Here is a 26,393-nt window from a genome sequence, read left to right on the forward strand (position 1 = left end):
TCAGAAGTGTGTGGAATTGCTCCCTCCAACCACATTCCCCGGCCCAAGTGGAGAGGTGGGAAAGCCCCACAGGTGGCTTTAGGGTTTGGGGCTTATAGGATTCTGAACTACACAGGACACTTTCTGGGAGCCTCCTCTTGGAATATTTCAGGCCAGAGTGCTATTTGTCCCACAAGAGGGACTGGGTCAAGTTGTAGGACACTGCAAACAGGCGGAGCACGAGGCTCTGCGGGCTGGAGCGGGGCGGGGGTGCGGGAACAGCGGGTCTGGTGACGGGGCCTGCACTGGGGACGCGGGCCCGCCCGGCCAAGCTTGACAGCCGCCCTCCGGCCACCGCGGCCGCGCCCCCTCCGCCCAGCGCCCGGAGGGGGAAGGGAGGGGGCCGGGAGGGGCGGCACTGCCCCGCGCTGCCCGCCCCGGCCCCGGGGAGGACCGTGTGAAAATGAGGCCGGGGCTCGGGGGCCGGGCGGGGCCGGGCCGGGGGTGTCAGAGCGCGGCGGATAGGGCACCCGCACACACCTCCCGGAGCCGCCGCCGCGCTCGCCGTCTCTGCCCGCAGCCGCCGCGCCATCCATGGGGGTCTTGGGCCGCGGCTGCCCCGGGACGGTCCGGGCGCTGCTGCCGCTGCTGCTGCCGCCGCTGCTGCTGACCGCGGCGGTCCCGCCCGGCCCGGGCCGCGCCCCGGGGCCGCCAGAGGGTGAGTGCCCGCACCTCCGGGGCCTCGGCGCGCACCTGGCAGGGGCGGGCGGGGCCGACGCCGGGACGGGGTCCCGGGTCCTCCCTCCCCATCTCCCCGCGGGGTCGCGCCGCGCGGGGCGGGCCGGGCCAGGGCTTGGCAGCGGGAGCTCCGCGTGGCCCCCGCTCCCCTGGGGCCTCACCCGCTGGCCAGGCCAAGGCGCCGCCACCGCTTGGGCTAGAGGCCCAGGGCCTGAATGCTGCGGCCGGGCCTCGGACCCGGGGCTGATGACAGTTCCCGCCCCGGTCCCGCTGCCCGGGGTCCCCGGAGAGCGCCTGCCGGGCAGACTCTCGCCCGCTGAGAAGGACGGAGGGCACCCGACTCTCGGCGGTCCAGCTCCTCATGTGTGTAGATGGGGAACCTGAGGGTCCCGGCCGCGGTACCTCCGTGAGGTCGCGGCAGCTTTGCTCCGTCTTTCTTCCCGAGCCGGGAAGTTCTGCGGGCTTCAGGGGTGGCTCCAAGTTTTCTATCTGCGAAACAGGCGCCGGTTGAGGATCCGGGAATACCGTGAGCCTTAAACCGCAACAAACCTGGGTTTTCCGGGCGGCCAGAGATAAGTACCCTGGACGTTGTGCGTTAACTGGACTTGGCAGTAATTTCAAAAACTTTTGTTTTTAATTAACATCCTAGAGTGGTGTCAACGCAGGAAATACTTCAGGCCAAGGCCGGTTTCCAGGTTGAGAGGGCGGGCAGCGGGTGTGGAAACCATTCCCACTTTGCACCATCAGAGAGCTCAGGATGGTGTGCTCAGAGCCCAGGGCAAGCTTTTCCTGTATATCCCAAGCCCCGAGAAAGCTGACACTGCTTGGTTTTCAGGTTTTGCTTTTTTCGTTTTGTTTCGTTTTTGCCAACCTGGTCTTTTCCTTCAACAGGCATTTATTACTGCCTACTCATGTGCCAGGCACTGTGCTTGGCATCAAGGGCACAGAGTCTGTAATCAAGACACCATCTAGAGGGGAGGACCGGCAGGAAAACAGTGACAGTCTTATGTGATATGTGCTATGAAAGGATATAAATATGGCAGCAGGTTGTGGGGGACACCACCTCCACTGGGGGATCACAATAGGCTCCCTGGAGAAGGTAGATTGGAGCTGAGTCTTGCAGGCGAGTAGAAAGGGTGTGTGGCGGGTAGTCTAGTGAGAGGGAACAGAAGCCTGGAAGTGGAGTGGTTCATCCCAGGGGCTCCTGAGGAGTTTAGGTGATGAGGAGTGGGGTGAGCTGGTGGGAGGTGAAGCTAGAGGAGGGCCGATGCCAGATCTCAAAGGGCTTGGGGCATGGTACCAGGAGCTTGCTGTGCTCTTTTGCAGATGTGGACGAGTGCGCCCAAGGGCTAGATGACTGCCACACCAATGCCGTCTGTCAGAATACACTCACCTCCTACAAGTGCTCCTGCAAGCCTGGGTACCAAGGGGAGGGCAGGCAGTGTGAGGGTAAGTGACTTGGGGCCGGTGGTAAGTGGGCCAGCAGGTGAAGCTCCCCACCCCCTCAGCTCTTGTAGTGGCCACTCATGCTGGTAAAAGTGCCCCTCCACTGCCCCCCACGTCATACCACCCACCTTCTGAAATACATTTCAGAGCCTTAGAGCACTAGGAACATTAGGTCTTCCCTAAAGCTGATCATATAGTTTTATGTGGTTCCAAAATGTCCTTTTGTCTAGCTTGTGTAAAGGAAAAGAGGTGCTTTAGTATTTTTGGTTTCACTCAGTGTGGGGACAGAAAGTCAACAGTCATATGGATCAGGAGAGCCATGCCTGCCAGAGAAGGGCTGATCCTTCACCTCCCTGGGGCAGTTTACACCTGTGCCCTGGAGTCCGAGGGCAGGAGTCCTGCCCTCCACTGCTTGCTCTGGAGGGTCCATCTTGTTCATGGCTTTGGGCTGTTTGGCGTTGTGACCTCCCAAGCTTTAGAGCTATACCAAGGGCCTGCCTCATTTGGAGCTGCATGCTCACCCTGGAAAGGTGTGCAAAGGGATATTTTAAGCCCTTAGAGTTCTAGATCTTTGAGCCTCAAGTCTGGACTCTGCCATCTTGTGTTCTGGGCCAGTGTCAGGAACTCTGAAATTCAGAACTGGCCAGAGACTGGGCACTCATAGGAGGAGGCTATTCCTGGGGATGGAATCATGGCATGTTGGAGCTGGCAGGGCTCTTCTCTTTCAGGGAGCTCTGAGCCATTCCCATCCTTCATATGTGAGACACTGAGGCCCCGGGGAATTGGGAAGGGGACTTGTGGCCATAATCACACAGCTAACCAACAGGTTGAAGAAAGTCAGATGTCTACCCTAGCTTTGTCCCTGGACCCTTATCTCTTGGATTCACTCAGCCTCCTGGTGTCCTTCTTTGGTGGGTGAGAAATCCTGATATTTATATTTTCCTTTGCGCGTGAAGAGCAAAACTTGCTTCTCCTATCAGAGGAGGCATGCTCCTGGTCAGGTTCATAGCAAATGGGGTTGGTAGTCCATCCTTAAAGCCCTCATGTTTCTCTAAGATCATGTTCTCCCAGAGACAGGCAGCTGTCTCTCTCTGTCTTACATCATGGGAGGCCAAAAGGTTACCTCTCCCTGAAACTCTCTCTGCCCATTCCTCTGTACCACATTCTCGCTACTTACAGAATGGGAACTCACACATGTTCATACCCTGCTTGGGGAAAAAATGTTTACCTTTTCACTGGTTTTCTGTATACTCTCTGAGAGTGGGGTGGGGCAGAAACTTTGCCATGGTTTCTTTGAGATAGAGTACATATTTAGCAAATGATATAGAATGACAGGTGGCAAGAATTTCCTTATTCTTAGCTGTTGGGCTTGACATATGACACATGAAATTGAATTGCTGACAGTTTATCCTGGAAAAGTCTACTATTTTATTTATTTATTTATTTATTTGTTTGTTTGTTTTTATTTATTTTTATTTTTTTATTTTAAAGATTTTATTTATCTATTTGAGAGATAGAATGAGAGATAGAGAGCACAAGAGGGAAGAGGGTCAGAGGGAGCAGCAGACCCCCCGCCGAGCAGGGAGCCTGATGCGGGACTCGATCCCGGGACTCTAGGATCATGACCTGAGCTGAAGGCAGTCGCCCAACCAACTGAGCCACCCAGGCGCCCGAAAGTTCTACTATTTAGTTTAAAATAACTAATGAATGACTGGAGTTGTTGCTTTTATATATTTAAATTGGCTTTAAAATAATAATATATATTGTTACTATAAAAAGTCAAACAATACAGAAAATGTATGAAATAGAAAATTAAAGACCCTCTTACTCCTTTATCCACAGGTAATCACTGTAAACAGGGAGCATATATTCGTTGTAGTGAAAACTAAAACTCCAGAGGGATATGATCTTTTACATACTTGTAATACTTTTGAATACCTATAAAGCTAGTGAGTAAGGATGTCCCTGTTTAGTTTGGATTTCTTGGTGCCAGAGTCGAGAAGCAGAAACATTCTTCCAAGAAGGAAAAGGAAAGAAAATGAAGATTGCAAAGATTCAAAGATATAGATATTTGAAGATGTGACTCTTTTATGTGTGTTCCTTGGCTTACTGGTTTAAACCTCTTGGGTCCAACCCCTGGTATCATTTCTGTTGTGTTTATCGTCAGCTTTGCTGCTGCTGTTTAAGTATAAGGATGGGAACTGGGTTTGCCCAGAGTGACCAGAATTTTATCCTCTATAGTTTCTTCTGCCAAATTATTGGAGAAATGAAAATATGGGCCATGAATAAGTATTTTGAAAATAATATGATTCCAAAGTGGCTTTGAAGAAATGAAGTTTCATTCTAAATGATCCTTGTTTATATCCCATCTTTGGGGATGGGGCATTTCAGTGGTCAGTGTTCATTGTATGGTTCTTACTTCTCAGTCTAGGGAATTGAATCAAATTTAACAAGGATGAATCTAAACTTGGCCTTTGTATTGAGGAGCTGTGTTTTTTTTTTTTTTAAGATTTTATTATTTATTTGACAGAGAGAGACACAGCGAGAGAAGAAACACAAGCAGGGGGAGTGGGAGAGGGAGAAGCAGGCTTCCCGCAGAGCAGGGAGCCCGATGTGGGGCTCGATCCCAGGACCCTGGGATCATGACCTGAGCTGAAGGCATATGCTCAATGACTAGCCACCCAGGTGCCCCGAGGAGCTGTGTTTAAAAAAAAAAAATTTAAAAAAATTTTTATTTTGGAATGATTTTAAATTTCATGAAAGTTGCAAAAATAGTGCAGAATTCACATATGCCCTTCGCTTATCTTACCCTCATGTTAACAGCTTATATAACCACAGTACAATATCAAAACCAGGATATTAACAATGGCACAATACTTCTAACTAAACTAGAGACCTTAGTCAGATTTCACCGGTTTTTTCTTAATGTTCTCCCCCTCCAAGGCCATTCCAATTCAGAGTCCCACATTACATTTAGTTGTGTCTCCTTTGTCTCCTCCAATCTTGACAGTTCCTTTCTTTCCTAGTTTTTCATGACTTCGACACTTTGGATGAGTACTGCTCAGTTCTTTTGTTTGCCTTGTTTTTTCATGATAAGAATTGATACGGTAGAAATTGACCCAGTAAGAGAATGTCCCAGGTTTTCTCACAATAAAATTAAGATTATGCATTGTAGTAATACAAAGAGTAAAGCTTTTGGCAATACTGCTATGGAAATGCTGTTGTGTGTTTTTTGGCACATCCCATGGTGGGGGGCATTGGAGGGTGAGGCGCATGACATTAATATGTGCCATTACTAGCGATCACATGGTTAAGATGATACATCCTGGGTTTCTCCACTGCAAAGTTACTATTTCTTTCTTTTGTAATAAACACACATCTTAGGGCAGATACTTTCAGTCTATGCTAATATCCTGTTTCTTCTCAAGTCTTTGCCCACTGATTTTAGCGTCCAGCTGTGGATCTTGCCTTGCAACAGTTATTACTATGATGTAATAACCGGTAATTTTGTTTTTCCCTCATTCCTTATATGTCTGTTGACTGAGATTCTTCTGTAAGGAAGATCTTTTTCTTCTCCCCTGTTTATTTATGCATTGATTTATGTATTTATTGCCAGTATGGACTCGTGGGTATTTAATTATTTGTACAGTAATTTATTTTGGGCTCAGATTATTCCAGCTTTAGCCATTGGGAGCTCCTTCACATTGTTTCCTGTGTCCTTTTGACATGCTCTCATCCTTTTTTGAGAAATTCCTAGTTTTCTAGTACCATAAGATACCACAGACTCATCTTGTATTTTCCCTTCCCCAGCCCTGGAACCAGGCACTTCTCCAAGGAGCCCTGGTTCCTTTTATTGGGAAATGGTACATAGAAACCAAGATCTGGATGCTTGGTGTTCTCATTGTTACTGGGATGTCATTGCTCCTAGGCTTTCTCCATGCACAGACCTAGGAAATATATGTATGTATCCTAACCCACACATATACATTAATCTATATTTATTCCTTATATATAGATCCATTTGCACATATATTAAAAACAATGACTTACACTGATGCTTTGGATTCCAAAGCAATGCCACAAGATTTACTCAGTCTCCCTCTTTGCTTATTTGTAACTTCTTTCTCCAACAGTGAGAAAGGTGGCTCTCATTATCTGCAATATAGTTACCTGTTTATTCAATCCAAGTATGCACATAAATAATTTATAAAACTATTCCATAGCCTTGAAAGTAAAACAGATTTACTAATTAAAGTACAGTATCTGTATACAGCTCTTTTTATTTTTAGCCTTAGAACATTCAGTCAAGGTGTTTTTCAAAGTGACTTTTCTTCTACATTTCCTTCAGTGTGGTTATTATTCATTTGTTATACAGCTAAGTTCATTTGTTTCTCTTTGTATCCATTTTTATCTGTTCCCCCCCCACCTCTGTATACTGGTTGATTGTATGTATGTACATAAGTACATATGTTTGTCCTTATGTATGTATGTATTCATGAATATATCACTATGGTTCCGAGAGTCAAAACTATACAAAATGGCATACCCAGAGACGTATTACTCCCTTTCCCCATTCCTATTCTCCTGTTCCTCATTCCTCCTTTTCATCCTTTTCCCACATACCATGGATCACTGATCTCTCTAGTTTCTAGATAAACCTAGTTTATCCTCCCTGCTTCCTAGATTTCTTTTGCAAATAAATGTGTATTTTCTTTTCCTTTCTTTTCTCTTCTTTCTTTCTTTCTTTCTTTCTTTCTTTCTTTCTTTCTTTCTTTCTTTCTTTCGAGAGAACAAGAGAGAGAGAGATAACAAGTGTGAGTGGGGGGGGAGGGCAGAGGGAGAGGGAGAGAGAGAGTCTTAAGCAGGCTCCATGCTTGGTGTGGAGCCTGACACGGGACTCCATCTCAGGACCCTGAGATCATGACCTGAGTTGAAATCAAGAGTCAGATGCTTAAATGACTGAGCCACCCAAGCACCCTGATAAATGTGTATTTTCTTTTGAACTACTTTAGTGAATTCTAATTCATATACCATAGAATCCACCAATTCAAAGTAAGTCTACAAATCAATGATTTTGAGTAAATTAGCTGAGTTGTGCAACTATCACATAATATAGTTTTCAAACATTTTCCTCGTCTCAATAAGATCCCTATTCCCAGCCCCAGCTCTGGACAACCACTAGTCTACTTCCTGTCTCTACAGATTTGCCTTTTCTGGATATTTCATATAAATAGAATTATACAATATGTGGTCTTTTGCTTTTGGCTTCCTTCACATAGCATGTTTTTGAGGTTCATCCATGTTGTAGCCTATACTGGCATTTTATTCCTTTTTATTGTTGACTAATATTCTATTGTATGGATATACCATATTTTGTTTATCCATCCACCAGTTGATGGATATGTGGGTTGTTTCTACTTTTGGGCTATCATAAATAATGTCACTATGAACATTTACCTGCAAGTCTTTGTGTGGACATAATTTTTCATTTCTTTTGGAGGTATACCTAGAAGTATAAAGAAATTTCTAGATTGCATGGGAAATTTGTTTAACCTTTTAAGAAACTGCTATGTTGTTTCCAAAGTGGCTGTGCCATCTTACATTACTATCAGCAGTCTATGAGTGTTCCCATTTCTCCACATCCTCATCAACATTTGTTGTCTGTCTTTTTTATTCAAACTGTTCTAGTGAGTGTGAAATGGTATCTCATTGTGGTTTTAATTTGAATTTCCATAATAATTAATGATGTTGACCATCTTTTCATATGCTTATTACCCATTTCTCTGTCCTCTTTGGTCAAATGTCTATTCAAATTGTTTGCCCATTCTGAAATTAGGTTGTTTGTCTTATTATTGTTGTGAGAGTTCTTTGTAAGTCCTTTATGAGGTATGTGATTTGCAAATATCTTCCACCAATCTGTGGCTTGTCTTCATTTTATTTATTTATTTATTTAAAAGATTTTATTTATTTATTTATTTGACACACAGAGAGAGACAGCGAGAGAGGAAACACAAGCAGGGGAAGTGGGAGAGGGAGAGGCAGGCTCCTCGTTGAGCAGGGAGCCCAATGTGGGGCTGGATCCCAGGACCCTGGGATCATGACCTGACCGAAGGCAGACATTAATGGCTGAGCCACCCAGTCGCCCCTTATTTGTTGATTTTGTGTGTGCGTGTTTAAGATTTTATTTATTTATTTATTTATTTATTTATTTATTTATTTATTTAAGAGCATGCACATGCTGGGGGGCAGCAGACAGAGGGAGAAGCAGGCTTCCTGCTGAGCAAGGAGCCCGATGTGGGACTCAAACCCAGGACCCTGGGATCATGACCTGAGCCAAAGGCAGACACTTAACCGACTGAGCCACCCAGGCGTCCCTTAAAACTTTAAAAAGTTGTAAATTTTTATAAAGTCCAACTTATTAATTTTATTTTTTTTAAAGATTTTAGAGCTAGAAAGCACGAGAGGGAAGAGGGTCAGTGGGAGAAGCAGACTCCCTGCTGAGCAGGAAGCCCGATGCGGAATTCGATCCCGGGACTCCAGGATCATGACCTGAGCTGAACGCAGTCGCTTAACCAACTGAGCCACCCAGGCGCCCCAACTTATTAATTTTAAAACTTATGAATTGTGTGTTTGGTGTTGTATAATCCAAGGTCTCGGATTTTTCTCATAAAAGCTTTATGTTTTCTCTTAAAAGTTTTATGGTTTTAGCTCTTGCATTTAGGACCCTGATCCATTTTTGTTGATTTTTTTGTAGGTGTGAGTTTAAGAGTCTTTTTTTTTTTTTTGACAGAGAGAAACAGCGAGAGAAGGAACACAAGCAGGGGGAGTGGGAGAGAGAGAAGCAGGCTCCCCGCTGAGCAGGGAGCCTGATGCGGGCTCGATCCCAGGACCCTGGGATCATGACCTGAGCCGAAGGCAGATGCTTAATGACTGAGCCACCCAGGCGCTCCAGTTTAAGGGTCTAAATTCATCTTTTTGCATATGGACAGTTGTCTCAGCACCATTTGTTGAAATGACTATCATTTCTCCCAATAAATTGCCTTAGCACTCTTGTCTACAATCAAGTGACCGTAAATATAATGTTTATTTCTAGACTCTATCCTGTTCCATTGATCTGTATGTTTTTCTTTATGCCTGTACCACACTATTTTGATAACTGTAGCTTTTTGTAAGTGAAAGTCCTCCAAATCAAAGGAAAGTTCTACTTTTTCAATATTGTTTTGGTTCTTCTGAGTCTTTTGCATTTCTGTATACATTCTAGGATAAGCTTGTCAAGGTCTGCCAAAAAGCACACTGGAATGTATGTATTTTTCATCTTCCTTGATTTTTTTTACATGATAATAAACTACAGATCCTCTTTTGCATTTTGATTTTTTTAACTTAGTAGTATATCCCAGAAATCACCCCAAATCAGTTCATAGAGATCTTTCTCTTTTTTCAAAAAGATTTTATTTATTTATTTGAGAGAGAGAGAATGAGAGATAGAGAGCACGAGAGGGAAGAGGGCCAGAAGGAGAAGCAGACTCCCCGCCGAGCAGGGAGCCCGACGCGGGACTCGATCCCGGGACTCCAGGATCATGACCTGAGCCGAAGGCAGTCGCTTAACCAACTGAGCCACCCAGGCGCCCTTTCTCTTTTTTTAACAGCTGCACAGTACTTCATCGAATAAATGTACCGTAGTTCTTCAGATACTTTCCAATGTGTGGGCCCGTTAGGTTGTTTCTAGTATTTTTTGTTTGTTTGTTTTTTAAGGTTTTATTTATTTATCTGACAGAGAGAGACACAGCGAGAGCAGGAACACAAGCAGGGGGAGTGGGAGAGGGAGAAGCAGGCTTCCCGCGGAGCAAGGAGCCCGATGCAGGGCTCGATCCCAGGACCCTGGGATCATGACCTGAGCCGAAGGCAGACGCTTAGCGACTGAGCCACCCAGGCGCCGCTGTTTCTAGTATTTTGTGATTACAAACAATACTGCAGTGAATAACCTTGTGCATATTATTTTTCCTGTTGTCGGAGCTGTATCTTCAGGGTAGATGCCTAGAAGTGGGATGGCTGGTTAGAGGGTAAATACATATGTCTCCATCCTAAAGAAATGGCCCAACCAAGGAAAAAAAAAAAAAAAAGAAATGGCCCCTGTCTGGCTTACTTCTCTTTTATTCCTCAGACATTGATGAATGTGAAAATGAACTCAACGGAGGCTGTGTCCATGACTGTTTGAATATTCCAGGCAATTATCGCTGCACATGTTTTGATGGCTTCAAGTTGGCTCATGATGGTCATAATTGTCTTGGTAAGGAAAACGGTTGGAAATGGTGGGGCTCCTTTACTTACCCTCTGGTGCCCCACCCTTTTGTTTCCTTTGATGAAAACATACTCATTAAAACAAAAAGGGCATCAGAGACTTGTGTTTTCCGCCTCCCTAGAAATCACACTCCCTGACAGAAAACCAGGTAAAGTGTTTCAGTTTTTATGTGATCATTCATGATATAAATTCTCCATTAGTCTAAGGAGATGGACATCATTGTTATTACTCATTTCTAGCATTGACTTGTCCCCTTTAAGATCTTTGGCCTTGGGTTGAAAGACTTATAACCATTTCTTTAATGCTGTAAGTATCTCTATCCTAGAATTAGGTAAAACTACTTGTTCTGAAAATTCCAAATGTGTGATTGGATCTCAGTCAGGTAACCCCACCCCCTTTTTGCTTGAGAGACAGAGAAGTTCAAATAGAAACCTTCCATTAACATCCTCCTTTTATTCCACAAAACAGGAACATCTGTTGGAGTTTTAGTCCCTGAGTTAGGGACTGCAAAGGGCGTTGTTTATGTTGGTTGCTTCTGCCAGGAATAAAACAGAATTCAGAAATAGCAAGCAATTGGATGGGGCTGAGTGGGCTGAGTGTTGAATAGTCTTAGATGATGCAGCACACCTGGCAGACAGGTATTCGTGGTCTGTTTCCATTTTAAGGCTGATGTTATCAGTTGTACAGAAGGACATCCTGGGAGACAGATGGCATCAGGGTCCTTGACACTGACGGCCCTTTGTCTGGTTAACCTGCTGATGTCTGTTCGGCTGACCAAGGAGTAACTTGAGCCAAGCCCTGACACGGTGGGGACAGCTATTGAGATGTTCCATTATGGTACAGGGGGAATGGCTGCTTGATTAAATGCTTTGAGAGCAGCATAAAAGTCACTAGGTAAATACAGACAGAACTCGTTTTTTGAGTGGTGGAGAAGGAGAGACTTTCCATCTGGGAATCAACCCTTGTATGTCGTTTATTCCACTTCGGTGTCCCCTGGAATCCCATCCTGATATAGATTCTGGGCCTTCCTGTTGGTGCCCTGTGCGCGAGGTCAGTCTTTGGGTCAGAACACTTGGCCTTACAAGCCTGCGGTGGTCAGGAAGATTTGATTGAGGGCTGAGGGCTCACTAACCCCTTTGCAGACTGCCTAGGGCAGTCAGGACCACAAAAAGACACTAGAGAGCCAATCCTGACAACAGCAGTCAATTGAGATTAATTAAAAACTCAAAAAAAAAAAATGAAGTCACTTTCAGTGTGTAATTTTTGGGGAAGAGTGCAGTATGTTTTGGGGGTTTTGTTTTTACCATTTCCTGGGGGTGAGTCTCACATTTCCTTTTGATTTGCCAAAAGTGGCATTTGGGGGAATTTATGTCTAATGGCAGATCTAGTCATCACAGTTGTGCTAAACCCCAAGTTGTGCCTGGGGGAATATGTGAGCTTCCTAGGAGCAACAGGCCAAACCACCCAGGGTTTAAGGACCTGGGCCAGGTTTGGGTCGGGTGGTTCCGAGTCAAGGCTGGCTCAGAAATCCTGAGGCCGGGGGTCTTTCCTTGCCTTGGCTGCTAACACAGATATTTCAGCGGACTCTCTCCATTTCCCCTCCTTGGGGTCTCTTGGTGGCCTCGGTAGCAAGGATCTGCCTAGCAGAAATATCCTGAGTATCCGCTGAGTGTATCTGAAGGGGCTAAGGATTCTTTAAAGGAAGCCATGAGAAAATGAAGTGGTACGGTAAGAAGAGCAAGACCAGCAGACACAGAGATTTCTGTGCCATTTAGACTTCCATTTTGTGACATGGAAGCTCAGAGGCAAAACTTTTCAGGAGCAGCACTGTCCAGCGTTCCCTGGGCTGACCGCGGACCTCTCCTCGGCCCCTCACCACATGTTAGCCACAAATATATTAGCCAGAATATACCTCTTAAGCCTGGCACTAAACCCAGAGTGCTTCAAGATCCTGAATGCCTGAGAGCCTGAGAAACGAAATGCAGCCCTCTTCCGTGTAGCTCACCTGCCTGAATTCAGTTTCCATTTATCGAGTGTCTAGGAGTGCTTCTTAGCTATTCAGTGTTGTGGCATTGGTTCTCAACTCCGGCTGCACATTAGAATCATTCAAGAAGTTTAAAAAAAAACACCATTGCCTAGGTCTCATCCAAGACGAGTTATGTCAGTGTCTCAGGAGGTGGGGTCCCGGCATCTGGGTGCTAACGTGCAGCCAGGGTTGAGAATCACTGTTTTGCAGTCTGGAGAAACTCACCAGGTGAGTGATACCTATTTGTGCATGTGAACCCACACACTTTTTGTATTAATTCAGTCAGAGTACATCACCCAACTCAATGGCACATTTCTAGTGGCTTTGGAGAAAGGAATAGTGGGTTAAAGGTAGGATGGATGGGTGGCAGCTCAGAGGGGAGCACACCTTTACTCAAAACCAATCCAGGATTTGGCATTCAGGGAAACAGATCTCTCCTGCTCACCATGAGTCCTCATCATGGAACACCTTGGCCAGGTGTGTTCCAGCGGTTCATCCTTTGGAATGTGCTCCCTTTACCCTTTGGCATAGAGAAGGGCAAGTTTGTTAGGCTTGAGGGGATGGCTCGGGTCCCATCTGTTTAGAAAGACATCTGCCTGGTAGTGTGGGAGGATGCATGACTGTAAGATCTGAAGCTTGAAACCAGATAACAGATATTTAAATGTGAATTTTCTTGTTATGGATGTGCCCAGAAGCTAGTGTTAGGCACATGGGAAATCAGGCTGGAGAAGTAAATTGCTTTTATTATTTATTTCTTTTTTTAATTTTTTTAGATTTTATTTCTTTATTTGAAAGAGAGAGAGAGCACGTGCGCAAGTGAGCAGTGGGAGGAGCAGAGGGAGAGGGACAAGCAGAGTCTGTGCTGAGCGTAGAGCCCGATGCGGGGCTTGATCTCACAACTCGGAGATCATGACCTGAGCTGAAACCAAGAGTCGAACGTTTAACTGACTGAGCCACCCAGGCGCCCCAAAATAAATTGCTTTTGTTTTTTTTTTTAATTTTTTATTGTTATGTTAATCACCATATATTACATCATTAGTTTTTGGTGCAGTGTTCCATGATTCATTGTTTGTTCATAACACCCAGTGCTCCATGCAAAACGTGCCCTCCTCAATACCCATCACCAGGCTAACCCATCCCCCTACCCCCCTCCCCTCTAGAACCCTAATAAATTGCTTTTGTATCAGCCTTCTCCTTAAGGCTTTGTCATGTCTGAGGCTTTTCTGGAAGTTTCCTCTGCTTTGGCTCTGGTGATGCTATGCTCTCCTGCTTTTTTGTTCATGCACTGAACAATGTGCATCTGCAGTTCCAGGGCTGTGCTAAATAAAACAAAAATCTCTGTCCTCAAGGAGTCTGCAATCCAGTGGAGATGGATAAGTGAAAGGTTTTGAGGGGTCAAAAGGTGCAAATTAAAAAAAGAAGACTTTGAGAATGTGATACGGTCAGTGTATTGATGGAGCTGTGCACAGAGTAATATATGACACAATGGAAGGAAAGTCCCTTAACCCACCCTGGGGGGGCGGCGGAAGACAGGTAGAGGATGACTCATTCCCTCTCCGTCTTTCTGATGGCTCCTTCTCTGGGGCTTCTGCTGTCTCCTCTACTTTCTCCTGCCCCTGGTATTCTCCTGAATTCTGCCTCTGGCCCTGTGCTCTCTGCCACCCTTCTCTCCCTTCCCACTCCTGCCTTCGGCTTTCTCCTCTACATCCACCACTTCATCAGGCCACCACAAGTAAACGGCTTTCCGAGGTGTCTTCACAACACCAGACTCAGGTTTTCCACTTCCTTCTGGACCAAGGCCTGAAGGTCAGCATCTCACACACATCACCTTCCTGCCGTGGTGGGGGCCAACCTCATCTTCACGCCCATTTCCCCACCCGGCTCTGGTCTTCATGTTTCTCGGCCACCGTACCGGATGCCCACGTGGTTTTCCACCCTGCAGGCACCTTGTCCACAGGCCTCTTCTGTTTTTTCTATTTCTTCCTTCCTAGGCATCCCCATGGCCAGACCCCAGGTCGGGTCCCCCACTAGACCCAACTGAGGCTATTTCAGGTACACACGTGAAGCCAGACTCCCAGACTTTCAATTCTTCTTGTATCCTACCCTTCCTCGGCTACCACCTTCTTCTTCCCAACTCAAGGGTCTGACCATGCCACCCTTGCTACAGTGGTTCCCAACTGCCTCCCCAGTCAAGGCCGAACTTCTTTGCCTGGTACCCTCCCAGCTTTATCTCCTGTAACTTCCCTGCATGGACCTGTGCTCCAGCCGAATTGAATGGCTGCCCTTATCTGAACATACTCCATGCTCCACCCCCCCCAGCATCTGCACTACGTTCCTGCCCTTTCTTTTGCCTAAAATCCCTTCTCCTGATTTAGAACTGAAGACATCCTGTAGGGCCCATCTTTCATCAGCTTTTCCATAAAACCCATCCCGGTACCCTACAGCCAGGTGGCCTCTTCATCCTTCGCACCACCTTTTACTGTACCCCACAATTACTCGGATGTTTGTCTCCTTCCCTCTGCTGACGGGGCAGGCTCCCAGAGCAGAAGAATTTGATCCTACTCATCTGTGTTTTACTGTCTCCTCTAGCACCATACTCTGGAAAGAGAAGGTGTTCAGTGAGTATTTACTGAATTGATTATCTTGTGTCTGTGTGGAAGGCCTGGTTAAGGGCGCCCCAGAGCTCTGCGGTCTGGGGTCCCTGCTGACTTCAATTCGGAGAGCTACTGTGATGCAGGGAAGGAAGAGGGACCTCATCTCTGCCTAGCAGGTGTCCCTGAGCTGCCGGGAGGGGTGGGCATTTGAAACAGTCCCCAGAGCCAAGGCTAATCCTCCTCTCCCTCCAGATGTGGACGAGTGCCTGGAGAACAATGGTGGCTGCCAGCACACCTGTGTCAACGTCATGGGGAGCTATGAGTGCCGCTGCAAGGAGGGATTTTTCCTGAGTGACAATCAGCACACGTGCATTCACCGCTTGGAAGGTGCCTCGGCTCTGCTGTGGGTGGGTGGGGGGTGTGTGGGGGGGTAGGGGGCAGGCAGTGTCACCTCTGAAAACCTCCCCCACCCTCAGTGATTTTTCGAGGGGAAGCATGGAGTATGGGAAAATCTGGAGGCCTGGGGATGAGTCCAGACCCTGCTACTGGGTAACCCTGGGCAGGCTATTTTAGCTTCCATTTCCTCACCTGGCAAAATAAGTGGGTTGGGCTGGGTGAGCTCTGAGGTCTCTTCACACTCTCACATTCCTGATTCTAATCTTTAAATAGAGAACATTTCAAACATGACTAGATGTCTCAGGAGAAATGTAATGGACAGTCTGCCAAGTTTTTCAAAACGGTGCTGCAAACCACAGCACCAAGTGCGAGCCTGCTCTGGGCTCTGGGTGGGTAGGGAGGGGCTGGAGCCTTCTTACAGGGACAGGCAGACCCAGCTCTGCCCTTCCCTGGGTCTCCCACTTTTGAACTCTGAGCCTCTGGGCTTCCAGCGCAGAGGGACCCCCTCCCCAGACGTGGGCTTTCGATGCTGTGGTTTTCCCCAAGCCACCGCTTACCATGCCTCCAGAAATTTTGTAGACGGCTCTTCTGATGGCCTCCCTTTTGTTCTCTTTGCCTTGGGTCTATACCTTTTTTATTCCTCTGTTAGTTCAGTGGATTCTCGGGGGGGGGGGGGAGGGCGGGGAGAGGCATTAACTGAATGACATGTTTTTAATTCTCTGCTCTTTCTTAAGCTGAAGGACTACGTTTTGATGGCTGGGTTGTCCCGGGGTTGCCCGTGCGTGTTTGTAAGGGAAGTGCTCTAAACATTAGACTATTAACTCCTTTTGGCATGTGCTGCTTGTTCGTTCTCATAACTGAAGAATGAGGCGATTTTAAGTTCTTCTGCTATTTAATCACACATTTGTAGATTTGTTGTTGAATCATGGTTTTTGTGACTTTTTTTAAAGATTTTATTTATTTGAGAAAGAGAGAAAGCCAAAGACACAGCACGAGCAGGGGGGAGGGGCCAAGGCAGAGGGAGAAGCAGACTCCCCCGGAGCAGGGAGCCCTAATGTGGGGCTCAGTCCCGGGACCCTGGGATCATGACCTGAGCCAAAGACAGACGCTTAACCGACTGAGCCACCCAGGTGCCCCTCTTATGACTTTTCAAGGGTATCTTTGTGGAAGATGATTTTTGCCTCATTTTCCAAGAATGATGGATCCTTCCTTCTACCTGGCTGGAAAAGGCTGTTTGGGTACTAAGAAGAATGGTCACAGGCCAGTGGGTTTGATGAGTCTTATCACCCCGAGCCTGCTGGTTCTCAGTGTTTGGGCAGGAGAGACACGCACCCTGGCTCTAATCAGTCAGATCTCTTATCTCATGCAGGCGTGGCCCTTGATAGACTAGCAGTTGGGTTTCACATTCCTGGTGGGTTCTCTGGACTTTTCTGTGAGCCTTGCATCTGGGATGAGGTAGGATTAAGAAGCCAGCAGTAAGAGCGATCTCGGGGCACCTCCTCTTTGGTTGCTCAAAGCTGCTTCTTGGGAAGTCACTCGGCTTTCCCTACAGGTGCCTCGGATAGGAGTGGGGACCTGTGGGTCAGGCCGTTGCTTAAACACAGTATGGTTCCCCACCGACTCACAAAGCCGTTCACAGCGATTAAGATCATCTCTTACCTTGCGCTTCCAAAGCAGTGGCTCAGCCCCTCTCTCCCTTCCGACAGAACCTCCAGACTGATTACAGACACAGGCTCTTCATAACAGAAGTAAATACAAAAGCAGTTCCTTTCTGCAATCTGTGTTTTCTAAATTTTCTACAATTCAGACATTCTTGGATTCCCTGAAGAGTATTTAAAATGAACATACTTGTCTGGAGCTAAAAGCAAAATCCAAGAATTTGAGTTGTGGTCTGGAAGTGCTCTCTGATTTTTCTGTTGTATTGCAGGCTGATTTCTTGGTGAATTCATGGCAGCCTGAGCCAACAGATTATAGCGGTTGATAACAGACCCTGTCCATCCTAAGGTTTTAACTCTTCAAATACAACAGTCTGTAAACAGTGTTCCTTTAAGATTTATTTCCTCCTTGATGTGCACATTAAACTCTTAGAAACTGTATTAAAATGGACTTTAAAACCCCCTGTTGATACTCCAAAATTGGTTAAAAGAAGGTAATACTGCAAGCTTGTATTTTTTGGTGTTGCAGTTATTTTTAATAATTATTTACTAAATGTTCTTCAATTCAGGGGATCATACTAGATGATTCTGAGGGAAAGCTTAAGCTATTGATTTTTCTTTTTTTTTATTCTTAGAGACCCCAAAGCTCTGATAAAGAGATTGTGTGTTTTCACCCATGTAATGGGGGTAGGCTGGGGAGAGACATACTGCCGCAGCCAGGCTTTGTCCCTATTCATGGGTGCTCAGGCTCTCAAAATGAGCATTCCTTTTTTGTTTTGCCTGCTCTAAGAATATTTTTCGATGTTTGCACCACTGCCTTTTCAGAGTAGAGGGAAGGTGTCAGGGTAGTGAGGAAGGGGCTATCTCTCAGCAGGGCCTGTTTCCATCCTTTATAGAATGTTTCTCACTCTGCAAGATATATTTTTCTCCAGTTTCCAGAAATATTCTTCAGTGGGACCACCGCAATAGGATATTTCTAATGTTTTTGAGCTATTTCCCTCCTGGTGAACTAGCAACCTGAAACATGATTGCCAGCCCTCCTAGTTTGGACCAGACCCAACTGCCTCCCTAGGAGTGGCCTTTTTTTTTTTGAGTCAGAGAACTATGAACAGCTTCAGGGGCACCTTTTGAAAAGCCCCCAGCATTTCCAGAGCAATTTTAACGTCTATTATCTCCTGGTAACTTTAGGTCTAGCTCGATATGATAGGGCACCAGGGGACAACTTTTCATGTATCCCCAAGGCATCTGGCACCCAGTCAGGTTTGTTTGTTTGTTTGTTTGTTTTTAACAGTCAATTCTTTCTTTTTTTTAATATTTTATTTTTAAGTAATCTCTTTTTTTAATTTAATTTAATTTTGTAATAGTCAATTCTTATGAAATATTTCTTGTATAAATGAATTGCTGCTCTGAGGCAGGACAGGTCACTTTGCAAATGTCTCCACAGACTCGTAAACAGGGTGAGAAGAAGCGGCCGCCCCTGACCTGTCCGGAGAGCGTGCTTTGCTGGTGTTGCCACTGCCCTTTCTTGGGCACGGTCATGTTCAGCTCTAGAGGCTCCTGGCACCCGTGATCCCAAATGCTCTGCTGACCCAAGGACAAATGTAATTCTTGCCGGGCCTTCCTAGGAGGATAGAACGTCGCTTCCAGAGGCAGCTGTCTCTCACCTCCTGTGCTGTCTCAGAGTTGGAAGCAAATAACATTTCCACAAATCACCAGCCAGAGCTACGAGAGAGCTTTGCTCTCCTCGGGTCCAAGCCCCATTCTGTGTTAACTGACAGCAGCCTTGGCATGGGTGAATGAATCACGCAGATGGAGTGCGGGAGTTCAAACAGCTTGTAACTGTCAGATAAAAAACAAAATGGTTTTAAGAGAGTATGGGATGTATTAACTGTCACGCTGTCTTTTGGAATAGGAATGACATCTGTTTGTATTAAAACGGCTATTCCAGTTGAGCACAGATCAACGGTTCTGTGGTGAGAATTGGAGAGAAGTGACTTTTGACTTAATTAAAACCACTTGGCTAACTAAGGTTTTAGGGGCAGGACAGGACAGTGTAGGATCCCGGAGAAGTTGAATGAAAACTTCTTGTACTCATGTTTAAAACAGTGCTACTTCCTGTGTTAGAGAGTGTCTTGTTAGCTGAGAACAAAAAACCTACTCTCTGTACTTTGCATTGTACAGATGCAAAGAAGCATCAGACGGGCATGTAGTCAGTAATGCAGTAGGAGCTGAGCAAAGGTCTTGAGAATACTCTTGGGCATGATAATAGTTCCTGGCAGGTGATGGGGTCTGAGAGAGTCGTATTGAGAAGAGGCAGGATTCTGGCAAAACACACGGACATACACTAGGTTATGATCCCCATCATTTAAACGCGTGTTAAACCAGCCGGGGAAATAACCCCCTTCCCTGCCCTGTGACCACAGGATTGGACCGTAATGAAAATGATAGTCTACCTGGAGAGAATTTTACAGCGGCTGAAGGAAACCACATGCCCACGGGTCCCTCTGCGGCTGTGTTGTGCTGTGCTCCGAGCCTGCTGGGGGTGGTGGGTGCCCAGGGACTAAGTGACAGTGGTCACTGAAGAGAGGCCCTGGGCCCTTTGTGTACTGATGCCAAAATACAGTAGTCACAGTCACCTCCAAAGTGTGGATTTGGTTGGGGGAGAAAAGAGGGTTGAGGTTTTCGGAAAATTATCTTCAAGAGTATGTGAAAAAGTTGGCCATCTTCATCTATCTGCAGATAGTCTTAGATTCTCCTTCTTTCTTTGCCTTCTTGGTCAGCCTGGGTAACAACCTGGCGGAGATAAGAGTCTGAGTGCCGGTTCCTGGGGTCTGCAGGCTGTGGCTCCTCACACACCAGAGAGCCTCTGGGGGGCGCTTTCTTTTCCGAGTATTAGGAGGGCTCCTTCCTCTTTAGGAGACTTGAGGCATCGGATCTCTTGGGTGACAGAGGAAATTCTTCATGTCTCTGTTAGTTGACCTGGCTGGATTTTAATGGCATGTTTTCTTAAAATGTGGGGCTGATGGAGACCCAGGCAGTCAGGTCCCAGCCTCCAGCCCTTCGCAGTGCCCCTGGGGCTCAGGACTGTGCTTGCAGCCTGGTCACTGGCTGCGTGCTGCTCTTTTGCAGAGGGTCTGAGCTGCATGAATCAGAATCACGGCTGTAGTCACATCTGCAAGGAGGCCCCGAGGGGCAGCGTCGCCTGCGAGTGCCGGCCGGGCTTTGAGCTGGCCAAGAACCAGAGAGACTGCGTCTGTAAGTACAGACTAGCACAGGCCTGTGCTGGGAGCCGGCCTATCCCAGGGGGTGTCTTCTGCAGCCCAGCTCAGAAATGCCACCTCACAGCAGAGCAGCCGCGTCCAGGAAGGCAGTCGTCTCAGGATACTGACCTCTACTGAGGACTAAATTCGCTGCACAAGGGGTGGGCTCCCCTAGGGAAGGAGGGAAGGAAGATGATGCTTTTTAAGGGACCTAATCAGAAGGAAATAAAATTCAGAAGGACTGTGAATGCTGGGGCCGGTCTCCCTGTTCCCACAGAATAAAATCAAACGTGGTCATCTGGCAACCACAGCTCTTTGCTCCCTGGTCCTGCTTCTTGTACAAACCTCATCTGCCTCCTTTTCCCAAACACCCTACCTCTTTGTCGGAGAACAGCCCGTGTTCCTTCATGCCTCCAAGCCTTCTCCAAGCGCTGCTCCCGACCTGGCTTGGTGAATTCTCAGTCAACCTTTAATATTCTGCCTAACTTCTAATAATGAGAAGGAGAGTAGCTGCTTTTGAGGGCACATTTACTATGTGTAAAGGCTTGTCCAAAGATGTACCAATTCCATTGAATTCTTAATATCACCACCCTATTGAGCTAAGTATTATCCTCATTTTGTGGAGAAGGTAAAGCAACAAGGTCACACAGGGAGCATGCGCCTAGTGAGGGTTCAGGTGTAGGTCCTCCTAACTCTCAGGCTGGTGCACCTTGCTAAACATCCCTGGAAGCCTGCCCTGACCAGCCGGGCAGCCATTTTGTATTTTGGCTCCTACAACACTGTTGGTTCCTCAGTGAGAGCATGGGACGCCCGGGTTGAATTGTACATTTATGTGTCTGTCCCCTCACCTGTGAACGCCCCCAGTCAGGGATCTCGTTTTAGTTCTGCCTCTCAGTCTTCCCCCAGTGCCCAGTGCAGGATGTGCTCAATACACGTTTGTTTACTGAATGAATGAATGGTGTCCACCGTCCGGACACAGCTGCCACACGATGATGAAACACAAGAATGAAACTCCAACTGGTCATAGGAAATAACCGGCCATTAAAGGTGTTCCTAAACCACTATTTATGCCAGAGGAAACATGGACAGTTTTCCTTTAGCAACGCTTCCCAAAGCCACGGACCTTCTATAATTTCCCCGCAGTTTGCTAGGGATGGTTGTTTACAGCAAGTCGTCCTTAGCCGTTAAGAGAGGAGGAGGTTGTTTCTCCAGTAAGAGCCTTATCTCCATTGTCTCCACCACAAAGCAGAGAGTGCAGCCCTGAAGCCTGCCAAACCAGGGCTAGTGCCACCACCACCACCACCACCACCACCACCACTTGGGGCCCCTAAAAGTGAGGCTGTCCCTGAGGGCTTCCCGTGGGCTAAGCAAAGTGGAGACCCTTCCTCGCTCCCCATATCCTCACAAGGATGACCCAGGTCTCCAGATGAGGCTCACCTGTGGAGTGAGACTCTGGCCAGTAGAATACCTGGAATTTTAAATTTTAAATTTTTCAATATTTTTAAGAGGTCACTTCTCAAATAATATTATAATCATGTTTGAGGAAAAAACAAAAAGAAAAAAAATGCAGAATTCTACCATATAACCAGCTGTTTCACTTTGTTTTGCTCTTTCTTCCTGCCCCTTCTTTTTTCATAGTCCTATTTAGTTCTCATGAGTACACAGTGTTTATCTCACGGTGAAGCAGAACAGTTTCTTTCTCACATCACAAATACGTATTTAGTTTTTTTAAACTGGAAAAATGACAAATGCCTGTGTAAGAATTCAAACAGTTCTAAGGGTGTAAAGGAAGCATATTCTTCCCTCTCCCATTTCTCCTACCAGAGGTAACCACTGTTCACTTTGATGAATACATTAGTTTTGACTTGTTTTTTTGTTTTCTGTTTTTGTTTTGGCTGGTATCAATGAATTCATACACAGTCTTTGTAATTCTTGGGTAATGTTGCATTAAGTATGTGCAGAGTCATCATTTCCTCTGAACACTGTCCCTTCTAACTAATCTAGATAGAATCAGATGAGAGAAATGCTAACATATATGTACAATTAAGTATTATCTGTTTCTCCCAGTCATAAAGGGCTGTAACATTTTCTATAGGCCCAGTATAGCTGCATTAATATGCAAACTTCTTCTGATAGACCAAAGCAGTAGTCTAGAATCTTTTGGTATAATAGTGGTCATCTGGCAACCACAGCTGAATGAATAGTGAAAATCTGCCTTTCCATCCCCATCTTCCTATATAATTGCTCAAATCTGTCATTCGGCATTTCTTGAATTCATGCTCCGACTATCTATTTACATAGACAGCAACAGGCTCTGAGTCAGAGTTACTTGTTTTACTCACAGAGCCTAGCACATACTAGGTGCGCAAATACATGCTAAATGAATATCAGAGACCTGAAACAAAAACAGCCCCAGTTGTGGAAAACTCAGTGCTCAGTGTGTGGATTCCTTTTCTTCTCAGTGACCTGTAACCATGGAAACGGTGGGTGCCAGCACTCCTGCGAGGACACTGCTGAAGGCCCAGCGTGTAGCTGCCATCCCCAGTACAAGATACATGCAGATGGGAGAAGCTGCCATGGTGAGTGACCCTGACACTTGGTAGGGGCCCGCCCCAGCCTGCCCACCCATAACCCTAACCCCTAACCCCTAACTTTAACCCTAACTCCCTAGCCCCCTGCCCCCTAACCCTACCCCTGGGAATGTTGTTTAGCACCAGGTTTGGGGTGCTTCCGGTCCATTTGCCTCCAAATAGGTCCCGTGCTGCCTTACATGTGACAGTGGGAGTGAGTGGTCTAGTCCTGGGAGGAGGAGGTCTCTCTCTCCCTGTGCCACCTCAGAAAGCCCTTTCTCTTCTCTTAGACTAGGGGGGGCTCCTGAAGATGGTATTCTGGAGGCTGGGGCCAGGGCGACATGAAGTTAAAGCTAGCCATTTGTGATGATGCAGTGGCTGTTATGGTCAGCAGAAGACAGTGTTGCGTATTTCTGTCAGGATGCCAATCCTGTACTTTGTGGCATGTCCTTCGCTAGCTCCATTTAGAGGTTCCCAGCCCCAAGATTCTTTTTGTGCTGGACTAAGGGTACTGGAGTGAACCTGAAGCTTGCATTCCCTGGTGTCTCTTTGGTCACTGCAATATGCTTCAAGAATCTTTTCCAATGTTAACTAAGGCTCTGTGGCTATTTAACAGGCCAGGTTTCCCACAGAGCCTCGTTACAACACATTTTTATTGAGCGAACAGAGTCGCATATCCTCCATTGTTCTCACGTCTGGGGTTTCGGCAGAAGTGGTTGTGCAGGGGGTGAGCCATCTGACTCATTCAGTTGGAGAACTGTGCTCTTGGGCGTCTCTTACAGAGCGAGAGGACACTGCTCCGGAGGTGACAGAGAGCAATGCCACGTCGGTGGTGGACGGTGATAAGCGGGTGAAGCGGCGGCTGCTCATGGGTAGGCACTTCCCCCACCCTTCCCTGGCCACTGTCCTTGACCCTGTCCCTCCCTCATTTACTACCTCAGGCCTGAACCAGGGGCCCATACGCCCTCAGACCAGCTGGACCAGGGTCAGCAGCTCCTGTCAAGCCAGACTGTGTCTGCTCTTCCCCCACTGCTGTTACTTAGTCCCCATCCAAGGACCCGGCAATTGTGGGAAGGGCACCAGCCCCCTGAATGGCCCGGTTAGTGTCCCTGCGCTGACCCCCCTGCCCTGAGCCCCTGTCTCCTGGTCTTTCTTCACACTGGAGGTAATAGAACCTACCTCTGAGGGTTATCAGGAAGCTCAGTGAGGATGACAATGTGCCAAAGTGCCCAGAGTCCGACGCCTGGGACTTCGTGGGTGGTCAGTGAATGTCAGCGCCAGTCCTTCTGAGCGGCTGTGACCAGGGAGGTACTTTGGGCAGTCCCTTGCTTAGCAGGGCCATGTGTCTGGGTTTTTGTCAGCGGAGTCCTCGTCCCTCTGACTTCAGCCCTTGTTGATGGCAAAAGAGATGAATGCAAAAGAGTGGCACTTGGCTGTGGGTGTAGGAAGGTCTGCCAGTGGAGCTGGAGCCTGGAGCAGAAGTAGAGGCTGTGGCTGTGGGGGCGGCAGTCAGGTCCTTTGGCGAATTACTGTTCCAGAGAAAGCTTGGCTTGACTGGAACAAAACCAACTTATTGATAGCTTCTAGATTTAACAGGTAATATATTGAGCAGCCATTGGTCACCGGGCACTGAGCTCTTTTCTGCCCTCTTAAAGTTATTTTTAATTGTGTTAAGTTAAAATACTACATATGAATAATATAAAAAAAACCTTAAAAACCTAAATAGTGCTATTAAGCTTGTAATGAGACGTCATTTTCTTGCCTCAAAACTTCCCTTTCTCTCATCCCATTTGCCAGAGGTAACAGTTTCCATTTCTCCTAGTTTCTTCTTCTGACTCCCCTTCCCCCTCATTTCTGAAGAGTGTATACAGTTATTTCCCTTTTTCCTGTTATATTATATTATACACCTATTCTCTGATGTGTCAGTTTTAGATATTAGCTGTGACTTTTTATTCCAGAGCGCGCTGAGTTTTAGCTCTCTTCTGCCCCCTCCCCCAATGCACACCCTCTCCCTCCCCCACACCCTTACTGTGGTTCTATCACTATTGAGATCAACAGTACATATTTACGTCATTGTGCCGAGGAGTATCTAAATATGAGTCACCCCCACCATGTAGTGTGCGCTGATTATTATTTTCTTTGTTTGCCTAGGTTTCTAAGTACCTCTTACCAGTTCTTTTGCAAATTTTGAGCAGAGAGTCCTAAAACCCTTTTAATGTGTTCAAATACAGCACTCGACTTACTAATTCCATTTTCTTCTTAAAAAGTATCTTCTGGGGGCACCTGGATGGCTCCGTTGGTTAAGTGTCTGCCTTCAGCTCAGGTCATGATCTCAGGGTCCTGAGATTGAGCCCCGAGTTGGGCTCCCTGCTGAGTTGGGAGTCTGCTTCTCCCTTGGTCCCCCCTTGCCACGTGCTCTCTCTCTCTCTCAAATAAATAGATAAATAAATAAAAATGTTTTTAAAGTGTCTTCTGAGGCCTCTCCTGCTCTGGAGGGGCGTGACTCCCCCGGATTGGCTGCACACCTCTCGTCTGGGTCTTCCTGCTAGCACCGGCCTGGGAATCCCCTTCACCTCGCTCCGGTGTCTGTAGACCCCATGTCTTCTCTGTTGTTAGTTCACAGGGGTAGGTATAGGTTTTTAAAAACCTCCCATGCCTGAAAATGCCTTTTTACTCTACCTTTATTGAGCATTTGGCTCAGTATAGACTTCAGAGCTGTGAGTAGTGAGTGCTCTATTGTTTTCAAGCATTCAGTGTTGTTTCCAGAAGTCTAAAGTCATTTTTATTCTTGATCCTTTCAATGGAACCCATGAAAGCTTCTGTCTGGTTGTTTTCAGGGTCTTCTCCTTGTCCCTGGTGGTCTGAAATTTCACAATAATGACCCTCATGATGGGACTTTTCCCAGCTGTTGTGCTGAACACTCAGTTGGCCTTTTCAGTATGGACATTTGAGCCCCCTAGTTCTGAGAAAGTTCCTTATATTTTTTCTTTGATAATTTTCTTAACTACCTATTCCCTATTCTTTCTCTCTGAAACTTCTGTCAGTTGGCTGTTTTAACTCCACTAATTAAGTTTTTGTTCTACTTCCTAGGAGACTTTTCATTTTCTTTCTTCCAACCCTCTACAGGATTCTTTTTAAATGTCTGCTTTCATATTTTAAGTTTTTAAGAATTTTACTTTGGTCTTCTGTTGGAGGCACCTATTCATATTTCATGAATGCTTTCCTTATTTCTTTAGGGAAATTAATTAGGAGATTTTTAAAACTTTTCTTTTGTTCCCTGTCTTGTCTTTGGTTCATCCAAGTTCCCTTTTCCCTTCTTATTTGATTTGGTGCATCTATTCATAGCAAAGGCCTTCCTGAAATACCTGGTGATTCTAGGCTGACTTTTCATATTTAATAGTGAAATACTAAAAAGTTAACTGGACGTTCT

At 46.5% G+C, this 26,393-nt stretch overlaps 1 protein-coding gene across 1 annotated transcript in view; it reads left to right on the forward strand.

The window, feature by feature from the left end:
* Nucleotides 1–573: 573 nt before the first annotated feature.
* Nucleotides 574–26,393, forward strand: part of SCUBE2 (signal peptide, CUB domain and EGF like domain containing 2) — a 73,599-nt gene continuing 47,779 nt past the window's right edge. The window contains exons 1-7 of the mRNA XM_028116774.2: nt 574–1,084; nt 2,044–2,166; nt 10,325–10,450; nt 15,335–15,469; nt 20,263–20,388; nt 22,856–22,972; nt 23,746–23,835. Of these exons, the coding sequence (XP_027972575.1) occupies nt 574–1,084; nt 2,044–2,166; nt 10,325–10,450; nt 15,335–15,469; nt 20,263–20,388; nt 22,856–22,972; nt 23,746–23,835 (1,228 nt within the window). The remainder of the gene's footprint in view (nt 1,085–2,043; nt 2,167–10,324; nt 10,451–15,334; nt 15,470–20,262; nt 20,389–22,855; nt 22,973–23,745; nt 23,836–26,393) is intronic.

The sequence above is a fragment of the Eumetopias jubatus genome, unplaced genomic scaffold, assembly GCF_037043125.1.
Source record: "Eumetopias jubatus isolate StellerSeaLion01/CBP00866 unplaced genomic scaffold, mEumJub1_p1.0 scaffold_13, whole genome shotgun sequence".
Classification (NCBI taxonomy): domain Eukaryota; kingdom Metazoa; phylum Chordata; class Mammalia; order Carnivora; family Otariidae; genus Eumetopias; species Eumetopias jubatus.